The sequence below is a fragment of the Podarcis filfolensis genome (genome assembly GCF_964270895.1).
Source record: "Podarcis filfolensis genome assembly, chromosome: 3".
Lineage (NCBI taxonomy): Eukaryota > Metazoa > Chordata > Lepidosauria > Squamata > Lacertidae > Podarcis > Podarcis filfolensis.
The window spans coordinates 13,208,677-13,229,468 of NC_139606.1; the positions used below are offsets into that span (position 1 = coordinate 13,208,677).

General features: G+C 43.7%; 1 protein-coding gene across 17 annotated transcripts in view; it reads left to right on the forward strand.

Moving 5' to 3' along the window:
* The window catches only part of PLCB4 (phospholipase C beta 4), a 219,254-nt gene extending 199,994 nt beyond the window's left edge, over positions 1–19,260 (forward strand). For 14 of the 17 annotated variants that reach the window (XM_083606846.1, XM_083606836.1, XM_083606843.1 and 11 more), the window contains 8 exons: positions 563–678; positions 4,307–4,382; positions 6,137–6,312; positions 10,069–10,170; positions 12,204–12,261; positions 13,169–13,255; positions 15,443–15,479; positions 17,485–19,260. In XM_083606846.1, coding sequence (XP_083462972.1) covers positions 563–678; positions 4,307–4,382; positions 6,137–6,312; positions 10,069–10,170; positions 12,204–12,261; positions 13,169–13,255; positions 15,443–15,479; positions 17,485–17,573 — 741 coding nt within the window. In that variant the 3' untranslated portion in view covers positions 17,574–19,260. The remainder of the gene's footprint in view (positions 1–562; positions 679–4,306; positions 4,383–6,136; positions 6,313–10,068; positions 10,171–12,203; positions 12,262–13,168; positions 13,256–15,442; positions 15,480–17,484) is intronic. The other 3 variants (XM_083606840.1, XM_083606839.1, XM_083606838.1) reach the window with 1 other exon arrangement.
* Positions 19,261–20,792: the final 1,532 nt, after the last annotated feature.

Consider the following 20,792-nt stretch of genomic DNA (forward strand, 5'->3'; position numbering starts at 1 on the left):
GGAACTATGCGACCAAATGTCTGGTGAAATAAAAAGTAAAGGTATTCATACAGTGTCCAAGCACCATCAAATATAACAGTACCTAGAACCAAGAGTGGGACATGGGTGGCGCTGTGGTCTAAACCACAGAGCCTAGGACTTGCCGATTAGAAGGTCGGCAGTTCGAATCCCCATGACAGGGTGAGCTCCCGTTGCTTGGTCCCTGCTCCTGCCAACCTAGCAGTTCGAAAGCACGTCAAAGTGCAAGTAGATGAATAGGTATCACTCCAGCGGGAAGGTAAATGGCATTCCCGTGCGCTGCTCTGGTTCACCAAAAGCAGCTTAGTCATGTTGACCACATGACGCAGAAGCTGTACGCCAGCTCCCTCGGCCAATAAAGCGAGATGAGCGCCGCAACCCCAGAGTCAGCCACGACTGGACCTAATGGTCAGGGGTCCCTTTACCTTTACCTTGAACCAGGAGTGGGTTTTTTCTGACCTTCATATTTATATGCTGTGATACACACATAAATGCCTAATAACCCAAACTCCAGACTAACATGCCATTTCTCCCCCTGCTGCAGGAACATTGTGTCATGCAGAAGTTACATTGCACGCAAGTTGACAAAATAGTAGCACATTACGACAAAGAAAAGTTAGCTTATGAGAAAATCCTCGAGAAGGCAATCAAGAAAAAGGGGTAAGGTCTTTTGGAAATGTTGGTGCTTGTTCATTTTTAGGATGTATCTTCTGCATCAGAGAGCCTGATGAAGTTAGATACCTAAGTGTATTAATGATTCTATCTTTTTGCTCCATTGGCAGCTTAAGCTATATCTGTGTAGGGTTTGGTATGGAAAGTTGGAAGCTGAGAATGAGGCATGCCAGTTTGGCTTGGAGCATAAGGCACTTGAGATGTTCATTGATGCAAGGCTTGTTCCCAGAACAGTCATTACTCCTCACAACTTTTAGAGGGCTGCGCTACCCCAATGAGGACATGGAACAGTTGCCTTCAGCAAAAGGCTCCAGAGATGGTGCCATCTCCTTGTCTCTAGTTCCCATTTCTTAGGCCTAGTTGTCACTGAGGTGCTCAAGCCAATCTGGGCTGTAGCACTTCAGATTGCAGGCAGGGCAGTTGCATAATTGTGTGGAAGAAGGAGAGAAACTCAAAACCAAACTCAGCCAAATTTAAATAACAATCTGACACACAGCTGTGAGGCATTTGCGAGCTTTTTTGCGGAGAAGGTCCTGTTGCTCCGCCATGACCTTCCTGCCAATTTGGATACAATAAATGAACTGGAGGCCCCTCGACTGTCCTCGGGTCCAGTATTGGACCACTTTGACCGGATATCTCCAGCCAATGTGGACAGACTCCTCCAAGCTGGAAAGCCCACCACCTGTCCTCTTGACCTGTGCCCGTCATGGCTGATTAGAGCGTGTCCAGATGAGGTGCGGGCCCCCCTGGGGGATATCATCAATTTGTCCCTTGGCACCGGGATATTCCCAGGGAAACTGAAGGAGGCAGTGGTGCGTCCGCTCTTAAAGAAAACATCATTAGATCCCTTAGATCTATCCAATTACTGCCCGGTTTCGAATCTTCCATTCCTGGGTAAGGTGATTGAGAGAGCGGTTGCTGAACAGCTTGGTAGGTTTCTGGATGAAACATCGGCTCTCGATCCATTCCAGTCCGGCTTCCGCGCTGGTCATGGGACCGAGACGGCTCTGGTCGCCCTAACAGATGATCTCCGCAGGCAGCTGGATCGAGGCGGGTCAGGGCTGCTGATTCTTCTAGACCTGTCAGCAGCCTTCGACATGGTCGATCACGAACTCCTAGACCACCACCTTGCCGACGTGGGGATCCAGGGCACAGTCCTCCAATGGCTGCGCTCGTTTCTCTCTGGTCGGGGACAGAGGGTGGCACTTGGGGGGGGGGGAATTGTCATCGCGCCACTCCTTGGTGTGTGGAGTGCCTCAGGGTGCGATTCTCTCCCCGATGCTTTTTAACATCTTTATGCGCCCCCTCGCCCAGCTTGTTCGGAGTTTTGGGCTGGGTTGCCATCAGTATGCCGATGACACCCAACTCTATCTGTTGATGGATGGCCATCCTGACTCGGCCCCAGACACACTGACCAGATGTCTGGAGGCTGTGGCTGGATGGTTACGTGGGAGCCGGTTGAAGTTAAATCCTTTGAAGACAGAGGTCCTCTGGCTGGGACGGGACGATATGGGATTGAGGGGGCAACTCCCATCTCTTGCGGGGGTGCAGTTAGTGCCAGCACCGTCCGTTAAGAGTTTGGGTGTAATCTTCGATACCTCCCTCTCGATGGAGGCGCAGATTACAGCTATAACAAAGGCAGCATTTTTTCATCTCCGCCAAGCTAAGCAGTTGGCCCCTTATCTCTCTCGCCCTGACCTAGCCACTGTGATCCATGCGACGGTCACCTCCAGACTGGATTATTGTAACTCGCTCTACGTGGGGCTGCCCTTGAGACTGACCCAGAAACTCCAGCGGGCGCAGAATGGCGCGGCAAGACTCCTTATGGGGTCTTCACTGCGAGACCACATTCATCCGGTACCATATCAGCTGCACTGGCTCCCAGTGGAGTACAGGATCAGGTTTAAGGTGCTGGTTTTAACCTTTAAAGCCCTATACGGCCTAGGACCCTCGTACCTACGGGACCGCCTCTCTTGGTATGCCCCACAAAGAAACCTACGGTCTGCAAATAAAAACATCCTGAAGGTCCCAGGCCTCAGAGAGGTTAGGCTGGCCTCAACTAGAGCCAGGGCCTTCTCGGCTGTGGCTCCAATCTGGTGGAACGCTCTGTCACAAGAGACTAGGGCCCTGCGGGACCTGACATCTTTCCACAGGGCCTGCAAGACAGAGTTGTTCCACCAGGCCTTTGGTCAGGGCGCAGCCTGACTCCCTCCTCTGGCAACCTGCACAGAGTTTTGCTTAATGGTTGCCATCAACTTGATTTTAATTAATTTTTATAATGAAATATTTTTAGAATGTTGGTTTATTTGATTGTTTGATTATTTGATTGTTGTTAGCCGCCCTGAGCCCAGCTTCGGCTGGGGAGGGCGGGATATAAATAAAATTTATTATTATTATTATTATTATTATTATTATTATTATTATTATTAAAACCACTTGATTGTCTGTAAAAACATTTTAAATGTTGTAAACCCAAAGCCTTGCTATTAGAACTTTGTGGTTGCATGACAGTAAGAGGAATTAAATGTACAAATCCACAAACACAAATTTCCAATTCAGAACAAATGCTGACTGCAGCAATAATGAAATTGCTCTTCCCAGTCCTCCACTTCCATTGAATTGGGGGCAGCCATTTTGAGTCTGTATCAGAGACTGCAATTGAACCCAGAGCCAGTTTTGGAATAGACTCACAATTCCAGTGCTGGTGGACTTCTTACCTTCCCCTTATGCCCTTCTTTTCTATTGTACAAGTTCCCCTTCCCCAGTTCCCCTTTGCTTGCTGAAACTCACAACATGAATGTTACATGTAGTTAGATTTTTCAAGGAGATGCACAGCCGCTACCTCCATATAGTCACCATAGTGTCTCATGTGGCCTAATTGTCACTGAGATACCACACTCAAGCAAATGTCAGCTGGGATAGCTCAGTTGGCTAGAGCATGGTGTTGATAATGCCAAGGTTGCAAGTTCGATCCCTGTATGGGACAGCTGCATATTCCTATATTGTAGGGGTTGGATGAGATAATCCTCAGGGTCCCTTTCAACTCTGAGTCTATGGCAAAAATATGGGATTAGAATTGGAAAAAAAAACTCTGTGTCATGTTCAGTCTCTCTTATACACACATACACACAAATACTGTAATGTGTAGTCAGACTTATTCCATGTTCTCTCTAAAAATTCTGGGTGTCCCTTTCTGACTGGTGGGGCAGATAAACATGATGTGTGTACAAAGCATGGCCACAATCTTAACTCAACTTACCTGGGAGTAAGCCCCATTGAATTCAGTAGGGCATACTTCTCAGCTGACATGGTTAGGCCTACTAGCAATTGCCCTGACAGTGTAGCCTAGTGGTCCTCCTCCCCTTCCTTCTTCTGCAACCACTGTGAACATCCAAACTGCAGATGTGGTGGCGCCTCTGACAAACCCATGGGCGGGAGCTGGGATTGCAGCCTTATAGGCCAGTAAGCCAACAACACATGAAGTATGGCTGGTGAGTGAAAAGGAATAATATTATTCAGATATGCTTTGATATTTGGTTGTTTTCCACAATTGACTAGGGTGTTTTGATACTTGGCTCTTGTCTTGACATTTCCCTACTTGTTTGTTTTCTTCCAGAGGAAATAATTGCCTTGAGGTGAAGAAAGAAATAGAAGATAAAATTCAGATACTAACATCAGATCACAAATCTAAGGTAAGAGAAGAACTGGGCATTTTGACAGTGCATTCTATCACATGAAGGTCTTGTGGGTAGATAGGTGCTCCCAGAAGCAGCAGAGAACTTGCTCCTGCAGCAAAGAGCTGAAAGAAAGAATGGAGGTCTGCTCAGAGTTGTGTGAAACAAGCCACAACTTTTATGGAACTGAGTAGCTTCCAACCCTTCTGTGGTCTAGGCTGCTTCTCCTTTCCATTGGGGGAACTTGGGAGGAAGGATATCATAAGGCAAATGGATTGTTTCTTCCCTTAGGAGTTACTAGTTGTAAGGTATCCCATTTCTACTGATCAGGGTTCTGCAAACCTCTTAGGGAGGACCCTGCCTAAAGAGGTTTGTGCAAGTGCTCTGAGTAGAATTTCGGTGGGTTTTTGCTTTAAAATGTCCTTGCATTGACTTGGATCCCAACTTGTCAGCAGCTGAAGGGGATACTTCCAGAAAAGAGGAGGAGATCATTCACACTTATTCCCTCCCTGCCCCTTGCAGCCCTCTGTTGCTTCTGAAAATCTGTAACGGGCTTGTGGAATGCCCTCCTATGCAGCGTAGGAGGGAAAACTGTGTTCTGCTGGGTGAAAAAGGAGTTGGCAAACATCTCCTTTCCACTAATGGAAGCCTCCATTGGATTTGAGTCCTTTCTTTGAATGTAGGGTAACTCGGGACCCATGGTACTGTTAACAAGGGTTTTAGTGTTTGTTTTTCATCTCTGTGAATATTAGAGGCATAAGCAATGCAGGGATCCCTGTTAGGTCTTTCTGACTTGATGAGAAACCTGTAGCTTTAAAATTGTCGTATACTTATAAATGCAGGGTTCTGCTGGTGGCTTTGTGCAAGAAGAAAATGCTTCCTCTCCTGCTGTTTGAGGCATCTGGCTTTTACTGAACCCACCCACTGCATCCTTTTATGCCATATCCCAGACTGTTTCAGAGAATCCCTTGAGTTTCAGTAGTGGATTTTTGGAGAGCATTGGGTAGGAGAGGATTGATGAAATTGACTTCTCGGCTTTGCATAAGCAGAAGCTGGGGAGAAGGAGGGAGAAACACCTTTGGATAATATAGTTTTTTATATAAACTCATTGTGGAAGGAAGCATTACAAAGTATTTATATCCTTAGAAATATAGATACCTTGCTAGACTATCCTAAAAGGGTAAAAAGGTAAAGGACCCCTGGACGGTTACAGTCAAAGGTGACTATGGGGTTGCGGTGCTCATCTCGCTTTCAGGCCAAGGGAGCTGGTGTTTGTCCACAGACAGCTTTCTGGGTCATGTGGCCAGCATGACTAAACTGCTTCTGGTGCAACGGAACACAGTGACAGAAACCAGAGCACACGGAAATGCTGTTTACCTTCCTGCTGTAGTGGTACCTATTTATCTACTTGCACTAGCGTGCTTTCAAACTGCTAGGTTGGCAGAAGCAACGGGAGCTCATCCTATGGCCGGGATTTGAACTGCCGACCTTCCAGTCAGCAAGCCCAAGAGGCTCAGTGGTTTAGACCACAGCGCCATCCACGTCCCTATTCTACCTGTAATCTACATTCATACTGCATCGTATAATAGGTGTGGGGATTTTTGGGGGGGAGGTGCTTCTTGTCTTGATAATACAGAGTAGTTGCATGGCAACGTCTGATTTATGTTATGCAATTGCTTTTCTGCATGCATATGTATGCTAATGGTTTCCAAAACCACCTGCAGAATAGTCCTCTTGACAGCCTGTCTGATGCAGTCCTCTTTTGCTAAAAGGTAAAAGAAATTGTGGCACAGCACACAAAAGAGTGGTCCGAGATGATCAACACCCACAGTGCCGAAGAGCAAGAGATGCGTGATTTCCATCTGAGCCAGCAGTGCGAGTTACTAAAGAAGCTGCTAATTAATGCCCATGAGCAGCAGACCCAGCAATTGAAGCTTTCACATGACAGGTAAGCATGTTGGTGCTCCCATTCAGACAGAGGGGGCCTCCGAGCCTGGGAGCTGATTTGGTTCATTTTACAAAACTGCAACACCATAGCAGGAAGCAATCCTGTGCAGACTTCACTATGCGGTTTTATATAAGCAACCTGGCAGACTGTGAACACCAAATAAACTACTTTTTGATGTCAGTAGAGGTTGAAGAAAAACTGCCTTGTTCAGAATCAGCTTTAAAAGTAGTATTTTTAAATGCTTGCCATCTTTGCGTGGACAGGCGGAGTCCCCAGATCCCGAGCAGTCCCCCCCCCCCGTCATTTGGAATAACGACTCAAGACAACGTGCTATGGGATTAAATTGGCCACAACTTTATTAAATTTCAGGTGTGGGTAGACCTTGGCTCAGGCATTGGGCGTTCTCCCTCCCCAGTCCCCAGCCGGGGACCTAGGGAGCATCAGGGTTATCCAGTGTGTGTGTGGGGGGGGATGGGCCGGCTCTACAGAACATATGTTCAAGCAGAGATAGCCGCCCCCATTACGCCGCCGCTGCAGGGGAGAGCAATGACGACCTTTTGGCGTACGGTCAAAGCCTCCCTTCAGAAACCCCTTTAACAGGGAACCCTGGTATCGCCGCCGCAAAGAGGAAGATGGACTAAAGGATTCCGCCCAAGGCCTGATACCGCCAAAGTTGTGACATTTTGCTACAGGAAAGGTGAAACCTGCCAATGCAGGGGAATTCCTTTCTGGCCCTTTAACAGCAACCTTATCGTAGCAGCGCCCGCATACCTGTGAAGAAAAGTTAACCTGCAAAACCTATGAAGAAAAGTTAACCTGCAAAGGAAGACATTAACTGAGGGTGGGTAGGGTGGGAGAAGCTCTGGAGCCAAGTGAGGATTCCCAGGTAAGATCCTCCCTCTATTGTGTGGGCAGGTAATCCCTCCCCCTACCTGGCCTGGTCTCCTTGGCAATGCTTCCCCCAGGGGGGATTGGACAACTGACTGAGGTAGGCGGGGACCTCCAGGTATCCCACCTGAGGGAAGGCAAAGCCAAGCCTATGCTGATGGGGCCACTCCAGATCTAGGGCTGCGCGCATCCATGCAAAGGGCGCCCCCCGTTTTAAGTGGGGAGCGGTCATTCTTGTTGTACCATGGTGGAGAAGAATCAAACACCCTCTGTTTTCTTGGATTTATTCTTTCAGAGGGTTGCTACTGAAATTTGACATTTTCTTTACATTCAGTTTGATACTCTGCTTCTGCAATTAAGCTCTTCCCAACCCAAATCCTGGAACCTGCAAAACATCTCTGAAATATCTTTCATGAATATTTGTGCAGCTAATTCATTTAGTAGCCTCATGTAACGACTGTGCAAGTTATGAAGCATTAATGACACTAAGCTAGTCCAAGAATGTAATTTGTCCTTAATAAAATAGAAAAGAAGATGCATGTTAGCAATTCACTGCTCTAATGAGTTGTCTGATTTTTATCAAACATCTACAATCCTCAGATTATACTTCTATAATTTGTAGACATTATTTTCATGATATTTTCAGTTATGAATTTGTTTGCATGTATACTCACACATGAATGCGCACACAGTTGCAGATAAAGGGGTGAAATCCATTATAGCAGGCCTCCACTCATTTAACGTAGCTCCTCATTCCTCCTTTTCTTCCTACATCCCATGAAGTCTGCTCTGGAGCGTTGGCAAACTTGGCCAGGCATTGAAACCATTAGTTCATCTGCTTTGAGTTCTTCCTCACACCAACGTTTAGGGTTGCTCTGTGATTTTTCTATATCCTTAATGTTCCATGGGAATAGTGTGAAGCTGGTGCAGGATTAAACCCTGTCCTCCCACTCATCAACCAGCAATTTCAAGTGATGGACAGGTGATGTGATTTGGGGGAAATGGCCTTGTAGGCCAAATTGGACCCTTTGGCAGGTCAAGATTGACTCACGGGTTCACTATTCCTGATTTATAGAATTCTGGTAAGTTATGATGAAAAGCCCTTGATCTGGAAACCAAGCCTTGAAACCAAGTCTGGAAACCAAACCTTATAGGGGAACAGTTGAAGGAGCTGGGTTTGTTTAGCATGGAAAAGAGGAGACTGAGAGGAGCTAGGATAGCCAACTTTAAATATCTCAAGGGCTGTCACATGGAAGAAGACAAAAGCTTGTTTTCTCCTGCTCTGGACAGTAAGACTCGAAGCAATGGCTTCAGGTTTCAAGAAAGGAGATTCCACTAAACATCAGGAAAAAATGTCTGACATAAGAGCTGTTTGACAGTGGAACAGTCTCCTTCGGGAGGTGGTCTCTCCTTCCTTGGAGGTTTTTAACCAGAGGTTGAATAGCCATCTGTCATGGATGCTTTAGTTTAGATTCCTGCATTGCAAGGGGTTGGACTAGATGAACCTTGGAGTCCCTTCCAACTCTTAATTCTAATTATTATTATGTTATTATTTATACCCCACCCATCTGGCTGGGTTTCCCCAGCCACTCTGGGCAGCTCCCAGCAGAAGAGTACAAACACGAAAAAACATCAGACATTAAAAACATTATTTTCTTGACATCTGAAGGGAGGGCGTTCCTCATGATTCTATGAGATAGAGATATCTCACAGCCCACCTGGCTTGGTGTTTTGCTAACTTTTGGCGAGGAGAGACCTCTGGAGAAATTGGCTTTTTTGTAGTGGGAAGCCTTAAAGAGACTGAGCACTGCATTCTGGCTCTTTTGATACCGCTAAGTACCCCCCCCCCAAAAAAAGCAATCTTAAATTCAGTCATATGCAGATCTTCTCAGAAGAAAGTCCCTATGAGTTTAATCGAGTTTCCGTTTGGGTAAATGGGTATAAAACTTCAGCCTGAAAGTTTGCATGTTGAGGTCCCCCAAGCCACCCCTAAATAATTCACAATTCACACATAATTTTTGTTTAAGGTTTTTGGCATAATTTTGGCCACAACTTTATTAAAATACATAAATGTGAGTGGTTGCTTAGGCATTGGTTATGACTATCTGTCCCCACGCCCGGGGGCAGAACTGACTTCCAGATTCTAGCGAAAGCCAGTAGGGGAAAACAATATTGGGGAGAGCATGCTCCCGGGGGCTTGCACGGCCCTAAGCGCCATCCAGGGGTACGGATGAAAAAATGGCAAGCCCCTGGATTCCTTTAACGGAATTCCCTTTCCGCAGCAGCATTGAAGGGGCAGGCACCGCCAATCCTTACCCCTCCACCAACCAATTTTTTAACCAATGCCTAACTGCAACCTTACAAGTTGTGATGATTTGCTACGCAGTAGGCAAAAACCAAATGGCACCAGCCAATCAGCCAAATGGGCAAAATTCCTACCAGGCCCCTGCCCCAAAAGCAGACGACCCCATGACAGGCATAGCAAGGTCAACGCAATAGCCCTAGATTAGGGAGGGTGGGCGGGTGATCCGATGCATGCAGCAAAAGAGCCCAGTCAGTGCCGTGTGACTTGATTTTATAACCTTTGGTCCGTCCCCCTAAACGGCAACACCAAAATTTGCCCAGTATCCCAACTGCCCACTCACTGCAGATGGTCATCCATACTAACCCACCCAGCAACAGAAGGGTGGCCTGTTCAGACCCCACCGCAACACATGCTCTCTATGAAGGAGAACACGCTTTGTCAGAACAATCCTATGTATGTCTGTTCAGAAGTAAGCCCCATTGAGCTTAGTGGAGCTTATTCCCTGGAAAGTGTTATAAGACTGTAGGCTTTTTGTCATGATTTCGCCTTTATCATTTTATTAGGGAAAGCAAAGAAATGCGTGCCAACCAAGCAAAAATTTCCATGGAAAATAGTAAAGCCATAAGCCAAGATAAATCTATCAAAAACAAAGCGGAAAGGGAGAGGTAAGTACTGTGTTCTGTTGCTGTATATAGGATAAATTCTCACAGACCAGTCTGTTAAAACTTGCATTTTCAACTTCGTAATTTTAAGAAAGGTGTCTCTACATGATTCACTTGCTGAGCCTTTTTGAGAACTTATTATTTAGAATGCAGGTACAGAAACGTTAGGTTCCTGTGTGCACGTAAGCAGATAAATCAATTTGGGCACAGATCTTCGTGTCCTCAGAATAACAGGAGTTGCACAGGAAACCAAATTGACAACAAAATGAGTGAGGCAAATAAATTGTTTGATGGAGGATACCCGATAACAGGAGACGAGGAAAAAATGTCACGACTGATGTAATACGGGCTGTTCTGTGAGGGCAAAAAATGTTCTGTTTATAATTCCATGGTGGAAAACAACCATCCCCCTTTCCTTACAACATTCTGTTATTACTGTTATTCCTGATGGTGTGTCTACAGGAATGTGCAAGCAGCAAGTTGCCTTACCCTTTTGTTGAGTCCACCCTAAAAAAGGGGTCATGTCCCCATTCTTCAGGAGAGTACCTCCTGGGCCTTTAAAGCCCTATATGGAGAACATTTTGTTTATTGTATTATGATTAAATCCCATTCTTCTTCCAAGGGTGATGTCTTATCTCCAGAAAGCCTGCAAAAGAGGTTTTATTTATTAATTATGTGTTCTATCCCATGTCTCCTTCAAGGGCTTTGAGATGGTGCATCCAGTCATTTCTCCCATTTTCTTTTCTCTTCACAACAAGCCTGTGAGCTAGGCGGAGAGATAGCAATTGGTTTTATTTCTTTATTCAGTGTATCTCCCACCCTTCCTCCCAAAGGAGCCCAGGATGGCAAGGCTACCAAGACCATGACTTGGTAGATATTTGAACCTGGAGCATGGGGTTCAAAGCATCCCAGTAAACTTCGCAACTGATCGAGCAAACACATCTAAACCCAACATTCTAGCCCATGTATAGCCAATGTTTTGCCTTCCAAAGGCTGTTGGACTCCCATCAGCCCCTGCTAGCATGGCCAATGTCTAGGGGTGATAGGTAAAAGGTAAAGGACCCCTGGACGGTTAAGTCCAGTCAAAGGCGACTATGGGGTTGTGGTGCTCATCTCGCTTCAGGCCGAGGGAACCACCGTTTCTCCACAGACAGCTTTCCAGGTCATGTGGCCAGTTCTGGTGCAATGGATGGAAACCAGAGCGCGTGGAAACATCGTTTACCTTCCCGCCACAGTGGTACCTATTTATCTACTTGCACTGGTGTGCTTTCGAACTGCTAGGTTGGCAGGAGCTGGGACAGAGCAACAGGAGCTCACCCCATTGTGGGGATTCAAAATGCTGACCTTCCGATTGGCAAGCCCAAGAAGCTCAGTGGTTTAGACCACAGCACCACTTGCGTCCCAGGGATGATAGGAGTTGTAGTCCAACACCCTTTGGATGGCACCATGTTAGCTATCCCTGTTGACTGGAGCAGCATTCAAACATGTCTTTCTCCATATCAAGACAACAATTTCCTGGGCCAAATGTGTTGCCGCTAGTGAAGGAGTTAATGGATGGAAATTCTCCATTTTATGGGGCTTCATGTATATCTCTAAAGGAATTCTACTCTCATTCTCTTAACTGCTAACTTCTCTATTTTGAACGTTGGGAAAATAAGATGCCTTTCCGCTAAATCTAACCTAAGGTGATGAGGTGAAAAAAGATGTCAAGGGTCCTGTACCTTTTTATGTTGTGTAGGACTTACAAGCTACAGCTTTTAAGCTCCCTTCTACACAGCTGATAAAGGTTCAGGAGCCCCGTCCTATTTTGCGTCTGGTCACCATCCTAAAACCACAAGTTGTCCCATCATTCTCATGGCAACTGAGATCCTTCTGTCAACACTTGGGAACTTCAACTTGGAAGCTCCAAATCCCTGTGATTAACAGAAATTGAACTTGAGCTGCTTTCACCATCATTAATTTGTGCACCCTCTTCTCACTGACGTTTATTTGTTAAAAACAAACAGATTCTACAATGTTAGAAATGTCTTTTGTAGGCGTGTCAGGGAACTGAACAGCAGCAACACAAAGAAGTTTCTGGAGGAGAGAAAGCGAGTAAGTAGCTAATTAGTTCACATATATCCAAAAACATCTGCATCATACTCTTCAAAGAGTCTCTCCTTTTAATAGATATCCCCACACTTCTCAAAAACCCACCTGTTTGCTTATTTGAAACTTCACAGTAAGTCTAAGTACACTGTTGTTTCAATTTGCCACCTGAGTAATTAATTGGAAGGGTAGCGTTATACCAAACTTTCACCCACAGTCAAAAAACCCCTTCCCATTTTAAGTGGTATCTTCTTCATGCATGTTTGTGTTGCAGTTTGTATCCATTGTTCCCCATCTCTGCTTCTCCTTTTACACCACCTTAAAAGGGCATGGGGAAGCAGGGTTTTGCTCCCCCCCCCCGACATGTTGCTTTCCCTTATAGCCTATCAGAGTTGACCTTGCTTGACATTGCTGTGAGCAAAGACATCTCATGGTTCTCACTTGGTTTGCAATGGGGAGGGAAGAGGGCTGGCACTCTTGCCACAATGTTCTGATAGTTTCTTCTGGCAAGCTTTTCTCACTAGTTGGTCTCTGCTTTAGGTGTTCAGTTTGTGTTGTTCTTAAATGTATACTTGGTTGTTCTTGTACTGTTTTTCAATAATAGTAATAGTAGTAGTAATAACCTACCAACATACCCTCTGTACAACATCTGAACTTCACACCTCTTCAATTCCCTCTTGACAGGGAAAATCATAAAGAGGGGAGTGGTGGCAAATGATAAATCAGAAGTGCCAAAGAACCAGCCTTTGCTTTTGGCACAAAGACACCCAGTTCCTTCATTATGTACACCATAGCAGTAAGGATCTATCCCTCCACAAAGTTTTAGAAGAGTGGCTACTACTTTTAATAGTCCAAACAGCCCCTTAGAAAATTCTGATGTTTTGTTTTTGCATTTGCCTGTTTTTGTTTACAGCTGGCAATGAAGCAATCAAAGGAAATGGACCAGCTGAAGAAAGTTCAACTTGAGCATCTAGAAATTCTGGAGAAACAAAATGAGCAGGTAATGGTGCAATGGCTTATGAAAGGCAAGTGGGAGTGTGTGAAGCATTTAGTTAAGGAATTGGTTACTGGAGTAATTGATCACAAATACATGATTGTGCCCCAGAATATATATATTTTAAAATACTTTATTTAGTATGCGTGTGTCTATGTATTTTGTGTATATTATTTTTAGTTGAAGTACAGTGGTACCTCCGGTTACGAACAGGATTCGTTCTGGAGGCCTGGCCGTATCCTGAAAGCTTCGTAACTGGAGGCGCCCTTCTGTGCGCGCACGCGCACGCGGCGCGATTGAGCGCTTCTGCGCGTGCGCACATGGCGAAACCTGGAAGTGTATACTTCTGGGTTTGCTGTGGCCATAACCCGAAGATTCCATAACCTGGAGGTTACGCAACACGAGGTACCACTGTACTCAGAAAAATGAATGGTGGCAGGCTCCATCTTAAGAGGCATATTCCCCCTTCTGTTCACATAGCAGGGACTGCCTCTTATAATACCTGCGTGCCTCATCAAAAAATAAAGGTACAGTCATACCTTGGTTTTCGAACAGCTTAGTTCTCGAATGTTTTGGCTCCCAAACGCTGCAAACCCGGAAGTGAGTGTTCTGGTTTGTGAACTATTTTTGGAAGCTGAACGTCTGACGGGGCTTCCGCAGTTTCCAGTTGGCTGCAAGAGCTTCCTGCAGCCAATCAGAAGCCGCACTTTGGTTTTTGAATGTTTTGGAAGTCAAACGGACTTCTGGAACGGATTGCATTTGACTTCCAAGGTACGACTGTGCTTCTTTTTTTCCATTTGCGAGTGGATATGAATTTAGTCAGATCAATGCAGAGAATATAACTAAAACACCTGATTAAGATTTCTTGAATTGGGTGCCAGCCCTAGTGTTTATAATGTGTCATACACTGTCACCTTCAGTCTCACCTGTTAATGCAGATCATATTTATTTTAATAGTCTTAGTGCTGGAAGATTTAGGATGGACACTTTCAAAATGCTGTTTTGAAATGGTTTTGTTTTCCAGTTTATTTTCTCTCATTCCACTAGGTTTTATTTCACTTTCAGTAAGCACAAAACCTGCAAGAGCAAAGCCAGAAACCTGTGTCTTTCCACAGGTGCTTCTCCTTTTTTGGGGGGTGGTGTGGGTAAGCCTTTCAAAGTCCAGTAGTCCCTGCAAAAAGAGCACCCTCTTCTGGGTGTTCCTTCATGCAGCAAGTTGAGACTGGGAGGGTGTATACCAGGCTTTCTCAACCTTGGCCCTCCAGACATTTTTGGCCTACAACTCCCATGATTCCTAGCTAGCAGGACCAGTGGTCAGGGATGATGGCAATTGTTTCAAAACATCTGGAGGGCCGAGGTTGAGGAAGCCTGGTGTACACAGTGACCCTACCAGCTCCTCTCTCCTTTGGCATTCCCAGCCTCAGAGGCCTAATGAAAGTTAAACCCAGATATCCTCTAGAACAGAGTGGTCCAATGCGTGGCCCTAGAGGAATTTTGGTGGCCCTCAGCAAAATTTGACCCCAGCCCTCACACTGCCTTCCCAAAGCTGGGTAAGCAAGGTGCTGGGCTTTGGGAAGGTGGTGTGAGGGCTTTGACAGAGTCCTTGAGTCTTCCCGCCTCCTTCCCAAAGCCTAGTCATCGTTTTCCCAGCTTTGGGAAGGAGGTGGGAGGGCTCTAGGACCCCACCACCAGCATGACAGGTTCTGTGTCAAAGTATTCTTGCAGCCCACTTGGTTTTAAAAGTTGGGCTCCCCTGTAATAATAATAATAATAATAATAATAATAATAATAATAATAATAATTTATTACTTATACCCCGCCCATCTGGCTGGGTTTCCCCAGCCACTCTGGGTGGCTTCCAACAGGAGATTAAAAATACATTAAAATACATCTAGAACTCACTTAGGCTGTAGTCTTGTTACCTGCATACCTGGGACTCAGTCTACTGAGCTAAGTGGGACTTACTTCTGAGTAGACATGGTAAGGAGCGTTTTGTGAAAATCTTGCTGTAACCTTCGTTACCAGAGGAAAATGGAGATGTGCAGATGAAAGCAGAAACAAACAGAAAATGTTTTTTATATATTTGCATTTATTTCCCTTGCATTTGCTTGTCGTTCTCATCTCAGCTGTCATTCCTTTTATTTGCCTTGTTGTATTTCTCAATTTTGACATTATTATTTTTTGTGCAAACAGCTTTTGAAATCCTGCCATGCAGTCTCTCAAACTCAAGGTAGGATTGATCGGTACTGAGCTAGCTACTACATTCAGTATGCTTTCCTTCTAAAATAAATCATTTTTCACTGAGACTCTTTTTGTGTGTGTAGATCTAATTAGTGATGGATGAGCTACCTTTGGCTTGATTTGGAATCAGCTTGGAAAGCTCGTCCATTTCCCAAGAGTTCTTTCTTAGCTCATAATGTTGGCACATGTGCACCGATGTGCTGTGCACATATGTATTGCCCCTGGAAACTGTAGTTCTGTTGGTACCTCATGCATGATTGCCATTTCAATCGACACAGATTGAACTTAGCTAGGCCATTCCCCAGTTTAGTAGTTCATATGGCATGGTATTGTTTTGGAAAACATATGCTATTTTTTAAAAAAGTTCCCATAGTTTCTCAACACCCAACAAGAACCAAGATTCTGGTGAGTGCTGACCATACATGCACAGAATCTTGTTTAATACCCAGAACTGGAGAAGAAATTATAGGGTGAATGGTGTTCAGCTCATAATCTAGTCAAGCATTGTGAGTTTGACAAGTTTACAAGCATTAGACGAATTCGCAATCATTGTGAGCTGTACCAGATAATACAAATTTGGGTACCATTTATAGATGCAATCGCTGAGATGTGTCATTTGCATAACAAAGACAATGTTTCAGAACAACCCAGTGTTTTCATTGTTTCAGAAGCACTGCAGGTCAAACTATAATTAATATAATAGTGAGACCATACCTTTTGTATGTGATAAGTCATTCAAAATGAATCAACAAGTAGGTTTCCTCTATAAAAGTATGACTTCATTTGACAAAATGTTGGACTTGAAAAACTTTGATCAGTCCACCTTTACTTCCTGAATTTGTCCATAAGATGTTCTTGCATTTATTATTATGAATTTTGTAAACTGAATTATCGTGAATTTTGTGGATGAAATTAGATAAGATGCCACATTTTAAACCCTTTTTTCCTCTAAATTCATGCAGTGTCAAGTGCATAATAATTACAACTCTACTACACATTCCTGAAAAAAGTAGGCAGAAATGAGATCACATTCATTGGAATTTCTTTTGATAAGAATTCATCTTCATTTGCATCTATAATCTTTTGCTGTTAAGTTTTTCGGTGTGGCAAACATGATTCTTATTTATTTAGTCAGTAATATATCTAAAGGTCTGTTTTGCGTCCCTTTTCTCAACACAAAATGACTGAATTAGGCTTTCCCAAATTTTGTCTCCCATCATGACTAAGGCTTCGCTTTTAGACTCCTGAATATTTTGCTTCCCCATTGTTAATTTGAAAGTGTTGCAAAAGATAACTTATAAGAATATAGTCCATCTTCAAACAGTCCCTAAAGCCATGGTTAGTCATTTACAGACGGTTTGAGGAAGGCGACAGGTAACTGAATTTCATCTGGAACATCCCAGATGTTGAAATATACATATATAGGTCAGCATTTCAAAAGAGGTTGTACTTGCTGAGCCATACATTATGTTTCCACATTTTCACTTATGATTTTTGCCCATTAATGTCTGACTTCAAATACTTGAAAGGAAGGAGGAGGGAGCTGTAATGCCCTTTCATGCTTGTGTTGCTCAGATTTTTAGTTTTCTAAAAAATCCAGTGGTTTCCATAGAGAAGCATAGCAATAGCATCTGTCCCTCACTTTTATATTTGAATTTGGTTAGTGGAGAATTGTGTTTATCTGGTGTGCATGCAAATAGAAAACAGCCCTCGTTTATTCAGTTATTCCTCATATGCATAGCAACTTTGAGGCACACACACACACACACACACACACACACACGTTGCATTACAAAGAAGAGCTACAATTCTATGATTGTTTATTTACCTTGAGTTGAGGGTTAGCTCTGTACATTTATCCCTATTGCAATAACACCCAATTCAGTTTGGAATCACAGTCTGAAAGTGGTACTCAGATGCACAGTCTCTTCTCCCCATCCGCCCCACCACTGTGTTCTGTCCTGTTATAACTGCACAATTGTCCTGGTTTGCAGGCGAAGGAGATGCAGCAGATGGTGAAGCTAGAAGCAGAGATGGACCGCAGGCCAGCAACAGTGGTATAATGCTCCAACACACAAACTGAAGTCTGAAAACCCCGTATGTTTTGTATTTACAAAGCCAACTCACTAAATATTGGAAGGCGGTGTCTCTTCTACTTAGTGTCAAGCAAGCGTAGCTGGGAATCACTGATGAAGAACTTAGAATTTTTGTAACATTTGGAGTACTGTATTTTATTTTTAGCAATCGACGATGCTTCTAAAAAAAGAGAAGATTTTTAAATTCTGTCCAGTTCAGAAGAAAAATGCTCCCCTTTGAACAAGGGTGTGTGTGTGTGTGTGTGTGTGTGAGTGTGTGTGTGGGAGTCAGGGCTACAGGATCAGACCAGTCTAATACAGCAAAACATTAATTATTATTTTATAATAATTTGCACTTGTCTATTATTAAGTTATATTGATATTTTATATCACATTTTGCCTGGGCTTCTTTTGCTTTTGAGAAAACCAGGCGTTCCTAGGACCTCGCAGCATCCTGACCCAAGAGCCTTTGAAAAGGGGCACTGGGTTTTCCCCCTGAGTAAACTGCAATAAATTTGACACCATAGCTTAAAGAAAACTGTCTCTGGAGTTTTTCTTTTTACTGTAAGGACAAACTAGAACTACCAGATTTAATGATGGTGCAAATTAAAATAATGTATTAAGAAATACCCTCTCTAAAGTTAGTAGAGAAGGTAAACATGCAGTATAAAATCTGTCCCGGTTCTTTTTCCTGTATTCAGAATTACGTCAGCAAGAAGTGCTGTATCAGGTTGGTCTTGTCTGGTTGAAGCTACTGTTTTGTACAATGCTGCTGAAAGGATTGCCAAGTGGCAAAAAGAAACCAGTCTTTGTGCCAAATCTACTTATTAAGACAAAAAGTAAAGGAACTGTATCGTAGGCACTTTAACAAACGTTTACATCCTACTTAACAGTTGCATATTGATCCATTTGTTACCAGGCCCCCAATACTACAGCTCATTGTATCTTAAGTTTTGTTAAATAGCTGTTTTGGAGGGGTAGGGAGAATTTGTAACTGTGAAAATGTAGAGTATTTATACACATGCAATCACACTATTGTAGAAGATCACGTTCCTGTTTCGACATTGTCGGCAGTAGTAAACAAAAACCTGTGTGCATGTGGTACAGACACCAATTTTTTTTCAGTGACTATTGTATGACCGCCCGGTTATTCTCTTACTGGTAAACAAATAAAGTCTGTGTATGATTATGAGACAGAATATTTGAATAACTAACGAAACATAGGGGTATATATATATATATAAATATATGTGTATATGAATTATGTGGGCATTCTTAATACTTCAAGTTCTAGTTGAAAAAAGAAAGTATATTAATTTAATTTTACACAATATATTTATGCAGATTTTCAGACTTTCATATCAGGAATAACCCTTTTTATGTCTGTTATATATATATATATATATCTCCAAACAATTTGCTACAGTATTAACGCGCATGTTCTCAAAGCCCGCTGTAGTTACAACGCAGAACAATGCATGCCAGCCTTCTGCTTGGAACTGTCAACATAAGAGACTGTGGGAAGCTGGTAGTTTAGAACAAATCAGACAACTGATTTCAGTAACGCTGAATACCAATCATGTTGTTGTATATGCTTGTACAAACTGATTCTACGTATTCCTTTAAAAATGACATAATGATGTAACTGTCCCGAGATAATAACTTTCAGGTTCTCTAATAAAATTTTGAAAAATACCAATGGAGTCTCCAGAAGCACGAATCAAATTATTCTTATGTTCACAGACTGCCTAGGGTATAATTCTGTAAAGTTGCTCCAAAGAGGAAACTGTTAAGTTGTGGGCGAACATATCAGATGACACAGCAATTTTCCAAACCGCTCTTGTTTATTCAGAGGCCAGAACAGAACTGAACTGAGGAGCTCAGTCAGCCTGCTTATATAGAGCTCCAGAACAACGTAACTGTAGCAACTTTCTAAAACTATCCAATCACTGAACGTCACTTTCGATCCTTCATTTGCATACAAACTATCCAATCACTGAATGTCACTTTCGATCCTTCATTTGCATAACTATCTCCAGTATCCCCCTGCTGGCCCAGGGTGAAAACTTCAGTACATAACAGAAACGTATTGATCTAGTCAGCTTCGCCTTCTGTTGCAAACGTGGGAAACCCATTTTGGGGCTAAGGGCTGCATTGACAGTCACCCGCACCTCTGAGAGCCAAGTGCCAGCAGGGGGCATGGCTAATGTACACATGCATCCCAGACTGGTCTGCTGGCAGTGGTATCACTGGGGAAATGATCTACTCAATAATGATCCAGAGCAGAACTCCAACGTATAGTTAGCAGAGTAAAACTTAAACACGTTGCAGGATTCCCGAAAAATAGGCCAGCAGCAATTATATTTCATCCAGCAGAGCTTTACTGCTACTGAAGGCAAAGGAGCATCATGGTCACAAATCCAATAAATTCAGGATTGGCACAGTCCATAAGAAATCCAGTTGCAGCAGACTTCACTTACACTTAAAATAAGTCTAAAGCTTAACACTAAGCATAATATGTACAGAACACCAGACCAGAAGGAAAAGAGATAGAAAGTGAAAGGGTGAAACCCGGGCTCCTTATGGCCTATTTTTATAGTCAGCATGACCTTGACAGAAGAGATAAGAGAACCAGTTCAAACCAGCTGTACTCAGTTTTTTCTGAAAGTATAACCCAAACATCATGAACCTTCTGCTTTTTTCTTTCACACAGAGAAGCTTCCAGAACCCTCTTGAATTAGAATAGGAAATATCTCTGCACATCAGATCAATACTTTCTGCACTAAGAAATCCAAACTGACAATATGCATGCTCCATCACCCCACTTGCAGGCATGCAGCACTCTTTCCCACTCTCATATACTCACATGTAGGCTAGGGCTGGGTAGTATATCAATATACCCCTCAAAACCGGTTTGAAATGATATCAGTTTCACAATATATTGTGAATCATGATGTGTGCGTGCGTGCTGTGCAAAAATGATGTGGACCAGCCAATGCCTCTCCATAGCGCCATCCTTATTTCAGACATTGTGATATATCGGTATGTTGCAATGTTTAGGTGGTGATATATCACAATGTTGGAAACCAGGTATCGCCCTGCCCTAATGTAGGCGCACTCCCCCAGAGGAATAATTGACACCTCTGTTCACATACTGTCAAAGCTTCAGGAAAGCTATTCCTCCCCCAGTTGCAGCGAGAGCAGAGAAAACAAGGTCGAGTCCTTTT